The 9170-nt window shown below is 44.8% G+C and overlaps 1 protein-coding gene and 1 pseudogene across 2 annotated transcripts in view; one reads left to right on the top strand and one right to left on the bottom strand.

The window, feature by feature from the left end:
• Positions 1-2461, bottom strand: part of LOC102497726 (serine/threonine-protein phosphatase 4 regulatory subunit 2 pseudogene) — a 5775-nt pseudogene extending 3314 nt beyond the window's left edge.
• The window catches only part of DUS2 (dihydrouridine synthase 2), a 64125-nt gene that overhangs the window by 9345 nt on the left and 45610 nt on the right, over positions 1-9170 (top strand). For both annotated transcript variants that reach the window (XM_006156896.2, XM_027775084.1), the window contains 2 exons: positions 3620-3762; positions 7195-7240. In XM_006156896.2, coding sequence (XP_006156958.1) covers positions 3637-3762; positions 7195-7240 — 172 coding nt within the window. In that variant the 5' untranslated portion in view covers positions 3620-3636. The remainder of the gene's footprint in view (positions 1-3619; positions 3763-7194; positions 7241-9170) is intronic.

Below are 9170 nucleotides of genomic sequence, written 5' to 3' on the forward strand. Positions count from 1 at the left end.
TCCCTCTCTCTCTGGTGAGCACACTCATCCTATAGCAAATTTAAAAAAGAAAAAGAATATTACAATGATTTGTCTGAGAATGAATTACTAAATAGTCATCAGAGTATAACTTCAGGACAGGGTGAATGATGGTGGCAGTAAATGGGGAAGCGATAGGGACTGCCTAGCTTCACAAGGAGTGCCTTCTTGAGACCAGCAGTTGGCGTAATGGCTATGTTGCTGGGCTTTCATGTGGTCAACCACGGTTTGAGTCTTGGACCCAGTGGCTTAAACTAGAGCCGGGCATGTGTGCATGCATGCCCAAAAGAGGAGAATGGAGGAGAAAGGATTGTGGCATGACCATCCCCTTTGGGGGGTGATTTCTCACTTTCTGTCTCCCTGTTTCTCTCTGTCTCTCTGGTAAGTGCACGTGCTGTATAGAAAAAAATCTCTCAAAAAAAAAAATTAAGTGGTGTCTTCTTGGAAGCAGAGCATGTCAGGCATCTCTGACTGTGTCAGAGGGAGTTCCCAGACCACTCACCCTATAAGAGAGCATCCCCTCAGCCACCACTGAGGTGAGTGCTCAGTCACACTTACTCAGCAGCCATGAAAGGCCAGGTATTGGGCTCAGCGTTAGTAATTTGGCAGTGAGCCAAGTAGCCACACTCCTGTCTTGTTGGTGTGGAGGAGGAGCTGGGGATTAAACAAGAGACCACACTACTCATTGTGGACATATGGATTGTAACTGAGCTGTAGAGAAGTGCCGGGCACTATGAGAGCGTGTGACCAGGTTGATTGTCTGGTAGGGAAACATCTCCACAAAGGAGGCATTTGAGGTCATGGGGACCCTATTGGGTATGAGTGAGGAAGAGAGTGTTCCAGACAGAAAAATGCAAGTGGGGAGGCCCCAGGGCGACAGGAGGCTTAGTGTGGTAGACTTCAAAAGAAAACCAGAGCAGGGACCAGCAGTTGGCGTAATGGCTATGTTGCTAGACTCCCATGGAGTCAACAGCGGTTCGAGTCCTGGACCCTGGTGGCTTAAACTGATTCCGGGCGCATGTGCGTTTGTGCCCAAGATCCCGAGAGGAGAACGGAGAAGAAGGCATTGTGGTGTGGCCATCCCCCCTGGGGGGTGGTTTCTTGCTTTCTGTCTCTCTCTGTCTTTCTGGCAAGCGCACATGCCCTATAGCAAAACCTCTCAAAAAGAAAGGAAGGAAGGAAGGAAGGAAGGAAGGAAAGAAGGAAGGAAACCAGAGCATAGGGGTTGGAGGTGGGGGTGAGGAGAGGTGCATGAGGTGAGGCTGGAGAGGTGGGTAGGGACAGATCATCAGGACTCTATGAGCCTTCAGAAGGGTCTGGAATTTTTCAGAAACTCAGTGGGAAGCCACCGAAGGGTATGAACCAGGAGGTTGTATTATCCAAGTTGCTCTTCAAGATGCCACACTGGCTATTATGAATGGAACGGAGAGGAAGGGGCAAGAGCGGATTTAGGGAAACCCATTAGGAGGCTTTGCTAAAGTCTTGGCAGTAGATGAATGGAGGGTGTTTTGGTGCACAGTGAAGGATGTGGAGCTGCAGCAGAGCAGATAGATCAGGGTTTATTGTTCAATGATTATTTCCATATGATGCAGTAGACGTGGGGAGTGTAGGTTAAGGAGGAGTAATTGGGTGAGTGGAGGTGCTGTTAGTGAAATGGAAAAGATTTTCTCCTCACATATTGGTCTGGTTAATACCTTCTTTCCATTTAGACCTTAGATCAGAGATGATTTCTTTTCTTTTTTTTTAAACATATTTATTTATTTATTGTGATTTTTTTTTAAGCTGCTAGGTCTGGGACTTGAACCACACCACCTACTGGTCCCCAGAGATTATTTCTTTTTTTTTTTTTTTTTTTTTTTTGAGAGATTTTCACTGTAGGGCACGTGCGCTCGCCAGACAGACAGAGAGAGACATAGAGACAGAAAGCGAGAAATCACCCCCCAGGGGGGATGGTCACGCCGCAATCCCTTCTCCTCCATTCTCCTCTCGGGATCTTGGGCACGCACGCACACGCGCCCGGCGTGAGTTTTATAAGCCACCGGGTCCGGGACACGAACCGCGGTCGACTACGTGGGAATCCAGCGACATAGCCATTACGCTAACTGCTGGTTCCCTCCAGAGATTATTTCTTAAGGGACGTCTTTCTCAAACCCTACTAGTCTCTTCTCTGCTGACATGGATTCCCATAACCTTATGTAACTGCTCCTTATAGTATTCAACACAGTTGTAATTTCACATGTTTGTAATCTCTTCTCACAGACCTCTTCCTTCTATTGTATCTCTTTTTAATTTTTATTAATTTTTTTTTTAATCTTTAGAGGTTTTTTTTTTTTTTTTTTTTTTTGAGAAGTTTTTAGTCCTGTTGGCTCTACCTTCAAAGTTTTTCTAGAATGTGACCACTTCTTACCCCTTTCAGCACCAGCTCCCTGGTCTGAACCACCATCATCTCACACTAGTTAAGTGAGTTGTTTTCTTTTAATTTTTTTTCTTTTTTAGAATTATTTATTTAATTTTATTTATTCATTCACTTACTTTAATTTGACCAGAGAAAGACACAGAGAGAGGGAAAGTGAGAAAGCAAGCCACTAGGTTTGGGTTTCAAACTGCGGTTAGCCATGTGGGAGTGTCCAGTGCCTTAACCACCACGCCACCTGCTGGTCCCTGCTTCCCCCAGGAAGACCTGTACCTGTCTACATCCCAACAGTCTGCTCTCAATCTGGCAGTCAGTGTGACCATGTGAAAACCTGAGCAACATCTTGCCACTCCTTTGCTCATTTCATGCAGAGCTAATAAAGTCCTTAGAGTATCCCTGTAGGCCCTACGTGATCTGACCACTGTGGCCTATCTTCTACTGCCGTCACACTGTGTGTTTGATTTCTGTTACTCCTTCTTCCCCTTCTTCGGCTCCCATATCATATGGGCCTCCCTGTGGTTCCTCTAACACACCAGGCAGACTCCTACCTTAGGACACTTGTGCAGCCAGTTTCCCTGCTGTACTTTCTTTCACTATAAACCAACGTGGCCAATGCAAATCTTTACTCAAATCTTATCTCTTCATGGAAACCTACCTGTCCTTCTCTATTTGAAATTGCAGGGGCTCGGGCCAGCATGAGGTGTGGTGGTTAAGGCACTGGACTACCACATGGCCGACCATAGTTCGAGTCCTGGACCCAGCAGCTTGAAAATTATGCTGGTGGGACCAGCAGATGGCATAATACTTATATTCCTGGACTCCTACGTAGTTGACTGTGGTTTGAGTCCCAGACCCAGTGGCTTAAAATCCACACCAGGCACGTGTGCATGCATGCCCAAAGTCCTGAGAGGTGACTAGAAGGGAAGGGATTGAGGTGTGGCCATCCCTCCTGGGGGGCGATTTCTTGCTTTCTGTCTCTCTCTCTGGTGAGTGCATGTGCCCTATAGCAAACAATCTCTCAGAAAGAAAAAAAGAGAAAATCATGCTGGGTATGTGCATGCCTGCCCAAAACCCTGAGAGGAAAATAGAGGAGAATGGGTGTGTTAGAAGGAAAAAGAAAGCCTGCTCTGGGTGACAGAAGAGAATTTCTCCATTTGCATTTCTGATTCTTGTTTTCTCTTTCTTCAGGCTGTCGCAGAGGAGGAATGATTGGGAATAGCCTTTCTTTGTGCTATCACAACAAACTAATCTTAGCCCCTATGGTTCGGGTAGGGACTCTCCCAATGCGGTTACTGGCCCTGGACTATGGAGCAGACATTGTTTACTGTGAGGTAAGGGGCTCCTGGCTTTCCTGGAGGCCTTTTCTACTCGTATAACCTTTCTATTTGTGTGTGGGAGTGGCTGGGAGATGGGGGAGACAGAATGGAAACTCAGAACGGTTCACTGTCATGACCCCTTTAAAAGCTAATATCCAGGGCTGACTCCATGGCCTGGTGGTTAAGGCAGCTGGATCCTACATGACCGACCCTGAGGTCTGAGTCCTGGGCCTGGTGCTTGAGAAACACACTAGGCAAGTATGTGTGCGTATGCCTGCCCCAAATCCTGCCAGAATGGATAAAAGGATGGAGAAGGGATTGTGGCATGACCATTCCCTGTGTGTGTGTGTGTGTGTGTGTGTGTGCAATGCTCACTCGCTTTCTCTCTCTCTCTCCCTCTCTTTCTCTGGTGAGCACACACACTGTCTGGCAAAACCAAAAAAATAAAAATGAGGGGGCCAGCAGGTGGCATGGTGGTTAAGGCGCTGGACACTCTCGCATGGCTGACCATGGTTCGAGTCCAGGACCTGGTGACTTGCTTTCTGACTTTCCCTCTCTCTCTCTCTGTTTCTGGTCAAATTAAAATAAATGAATGAATAAATAAAATAAATAAATAAATATTAAAATAAAATTAGGAGGTAGTGTCCACTTCATGTATGAACGAATGAGCTCAGAGGTCAGGAGGAAGAAGAAAAGGACAAGATTCAGTATAAGGAAGCTGAATGAGTTTGGTTTTGGTAAGTGTAGAATTTTTCTGGTAGTGGTAACTAGTGGGTCAGTAGATGTACTTGCTGGCCAGGGACAGCAGGTGGCGTGGTGGGTAAGGCATAGCATACTCCCACATGGCTGATCACGGTTCGAGTCCTGGACCTAGTGGCTTACTTTCTCACTTTCTCTTTCTCTCTCTCTGTCTCTCTGTGGTCAAATTAAAATAAATTAATGAATAAATAAAATTAAATAAATAATTCTTTAAAAAAGGAAAAGATATACTTGCTTGTCACACTGGAGAACATTAGTACTTTGGTACCAAGTTCAAAAACATAAGCTAAATCAAATTACAGAAGTAGCTGATAGTATGGGCTCATCAGAAAAGTCATGACCCATTTTTGCATAGGAAAACAGGAAAAATACACATGACTTTTCCTACGACCTAATAGATAAGAAGTATGACCAGTAGTTCTCAATTGGTCAAATATGAAATTCCTGGGACACTTCCCTCAATCCCTCATCATGATATATTCACCTACTGGGTGTGAGAAATTTAAGAAGATACCCAAGTGCTTCTGATATCTCCGTCTTTAATGGTACTGGTGGTGGGGGTAGAAGGGGAGATGACTATGGACTTTTTTTTTTTAAGAGATGTTTTGCTAAAGGGTGCATGTACTCGCTGGAGACACAGAGACAGACAGACAGAAATCACTCCCCAGGGTGGATGGCCATGCCACCATCCCTTTTCCTCCAGTTTCCTCTTGGGATTTTGGGCCCGAATGCACACACGCCCAGTGTGAGTTTTAAGCTGCCTGGTCTGAGACTCGAACTACAGTCAACTACATGGGAGTCCAGTGACACAACCATTACGTGATCCACTGGTCCCAGGAATTTTTTTTTTTTTTTAGTGAGATTTTTGTTAAAGGTTACGTGCGCTTGCAGAGAGACAAAAGGCAAGAAATGAACCCCCAGGGGAGATGGCCATGCCACAATCCCTTCTGTATTCTACTTTCAGGATCTTGAGCACTACACACACACGCCCTGCATGAGTTTCAGACCCCCGGGTCTGGGATTAGAACTATGATGGACCACATAAGTCCAGCAATGTAATCATTACGCCATCTGCTGTCCCAACAGTAGGAATTTTATTTTGATTTTAGTTTTAATTGTATGTATACTAGCCAGAGAAAGAGAGAGAGAAAGGGAGAAAGTGACCCTCAATGGGACATGGTAATACCACAATCCATTGTCCATTTCTTCATCCTGTTGGGATTTTGGACATGTACACACATGTGCCTGGGATCCTGGGCATCCATGCACATGTGCCCAGCATGAGTTTTGAGCCACCGGGTCCAGGATTCTAACTGTGGTCAGCCCTGTGGGAGTCCATGTTTTATGAGCCACTGGGGCAGGGATTGGAACCATTGTCAACCATGAGGGGATCTGGTTCCCTTAACCACTAGACTACAGGGCCGGCCTGTTATTTTCTTTTCTTATTTTTTTAAGAATTATTTATTTTATTTTACTTATTATTATTATTTTTTCTTTAATTTGCCCAGAGAGAGACAGAAAGTGAGAAAGCAAGCTGCCGGGACTAGGATCTGGACTGTGGTCAACCATATGGGAGGGAGTCTAGCGCCTTAACCACTATGCTACTTGCTGGCCCGTCAACCTGATATTTTCAAAGAACAGTTTTGATGTCTGATTTTCTCTATTGTTTCTCCATTTTCTTTTTTTAAAGAATTATTTTTTTAAATTTTATTTTATTATTATTATTATTTAACTTGCTCTAGTCATCAGAGAGAGACAGGGAGAGAGAAAAAGAGAGAGAGAGAGAGAGAGAGAGAGAAAGTGAAAAACAAGCCTTCAGGTTCAGGACTTGAACCGTGTTCAGCCATGTGAGAGTCTAGCACCCTTAACCACCATGCCACCTGCCAACCCCCTCTTTAGTTTCTTAAGACAGAAGTTTAGATTGTTGATTTGAGATGAAAAAAGATAGATATTTATAGTTATAAATTCTCCTGTAAGCACATTTTCACTACACCCTATAAGTGTTTCTTGATTTTTTTTCTTTTAAGAAGTTTTCAGTAGGTGATGTGGTGGTTAAGGGCGCTGGACTCCCACATGGTCAACTGTGGTTCAAGTCCTGGACCTGGCGACTTGCTTTCTCACTCCCTGCCACCCCCTTACTCTGTTCTTCTCTGGCCAAATTTAAATAAATAAAGTGAAATGAAATAATTCTTTAAAAAAAAGAGGTTTTTGCCCTAGGGTGCATACTCACTGGAGAGATAGAGATAGTGAGAGGGAAAGTGAGAAAACACCCCCTGGGGAATGGCCATGTGGTAATCCCTTCTCCTCCATTCTGTTGCGATCTTGGGCTTGCTTACACACATACCCAGCATGAGTTTCAAGCCATCCGGTCCAGGATTCTAACTGTGGTCAGCCATGTGGGACTCTGGCAAAGTAACTGCTACTCCATCTGCTTGCCCACACACTATGTTTTGATATATGCATGAGTATAAATAAATACACCCACATACACACACAGACGTGTGCACACACACACACACACACACACACACACACACACACAGCACAACATGTCTTACAAGCTATAATTTATTTTTGGTAGTAGGAATGATTGGTCAAGCAGTCTCCATCAAGGGTGTAATGAATCCTCTCCCCATGCATAGGGTCTACATGTTCAGGACTGACCAGTATCCTCTGATTCCTCCACAGGAGCTGATTGACCTCAAGATGCTTCAGTGTAAGAGAGTTGTCAATGGTGAGTGCAACCCCAGCCCCAGGATGACGGTGTCCTGCCTGACTGCATTGTATTATTTTACAAATGACATGCTTCGTTGAAAGCATTCACTGATCTCTAGAGGCTGTGCGGAAAAGCCAGACATAAAACAGGCTTAGAATGCCTTCTTCCTGCAGGCTTGCTAGCAGGGAAATCACCGTGCGTTATAGTACCGGACAGATCCTTCAGAGCCTTGGAGTTAGGATGGCTTCAGCACTGCTCTGTCTTCGTCATTTGCTAGATGTGTGACCTGGGACAAGTCACATGACATCTCTCTGCCTCATTTTTTTAATAAAATAAAAATCATAATCCTTGTCTTATTCAAATCATGAGGTTTGAGTTGGCTCAAATAAGGTACATGCACGTTCTTTGTACATCTTAGGTGCTGTGCAGATGTAAGTGGTTGTGATAACTTGTGGTTTTGCTTATACTTTATTGATGAGGCTGATTCTGCTTTGGTAGAGTTGTGATATTCTCTGAGGTTTTGGAGATACATGTCTGTTTGTGGAATCTTAATATGATTTCACTAGAGTTCTGACTCAGTTTCGTCTAATTGTTTTTTTTTTAAATAATTATTCTATTTAACTTTATTTATTATTATTATCATTATTTTTTTCCAGTTTGATCTGAGAGAGACAGAGATAGAGAGGAAGTGAGAAAGCAAGATACCCGGTCCGAGACTTGAACCGTGGTCGGCCATGTGGGAGTCCAGCGCCTTTAGCTACCATGCCACTTGCCAGCCCCTCGTCTAATTGTTATAAACTTACATTTTCTTTTTCATACTATGAAAAATTCAATATTATGGCTCTTTTTAATTTTTTTCTTTTTTCTTTTTAAAAATTTGCTATAGGGTGCATGTGTTCACGGGAGAAAGATAAGAAGAGAGACAAAGTGAGAAAGTACCTCCACGGGGAGGACCACGCCACAATCTTTTCTCCTCCATTCTCTTCTCTTTTTTTGAGAGGTTTTTTGCTATAGGGTGCGTGCGCTCACCAGACAGACAGAGAGAGACAGAGAGACAGAAAGCGAGAAATCACCCCCCCAAGGGGGGTGGCCACGCTGCAATCCCTTCTCCTCCATTCTCTTCTCAGGATCTTGGGCACGCACGCACACGTGCCTGGTGTGAGTTTTAAGCCACCAGGTCTGGGACGCGAACTGCGGTCGACTATGTGGGAGTCCAGCGACATAGCCATTACGCTAACTGCTGGTCCCCTCCTCCATTCTCTTCTCAGGATTTGAGTATGCACAGATATATGCACCTGGTTTGTTTTTGGAGAGGTTTTTGCTATAGGGCGTGTGTGCTCGCCAGACAGACCCAGAGAGACAGAAAGCTAGAAATCATCCCCCGGAGGATTGACCACACCGCAATCCCTTCTCCTCCATTTTCCTCTCGGTTTCTTGGGCACGTTCACATATGTACCCAGTGTGAGTTTTAAGTCACTGGGTCCGGGACTCGAACCATGGTCAACTACATGGGAGTCCAGCGACATAGCCATTACGCTAACTGCTGGTCCCACCTGGCATGTTTTTTAAGCTGCTGGGTCTGGGACTCGAAATGTACATTTGGCCACATGCTATCCAGCAGCCTTAACTACCTCACTACTTGGCTGACCCTATTATACCTCTATGTATCTTAGAAAATGAAAATCTGGTCCAGCTGTGATGCATGTGCTCACTACTGCTGCTTGGCAGGCTGGGGCCACATGGGAGACCCGCATTCCATTTCTGACCCACCCTAAAACAGATTGGAAGGGGCCAGCCAGGTGGTTTGGAGGGAGGTTAAAGTGGCAGGATCCCACATGGCTCAATATGCAGTTTGAGTCTGGACCTGGTTGCTTAGAAAATATCTCTGAATCTCTGGTGAGTGCACACAACCTAAAGCAAAAAAAAAAAAAAAAAAAAGGCTGGGTAA

The sequence above is a fragment of the Tupaia chinensis genome, unplaced genomic scaffold (assembly GCF_000334495.1).
Source record: "Tupaia chinensis unplaced genomic scaffold, TupChi_1.0 Scaffold000523_1, whole genome shotgun sequence".
Lineage (NCBI taxonomy): Eukaryota > Metazoa > Chordata > Mammalia > Scandentia > Tupaiidae > Tupaia > Tupaia belangeri.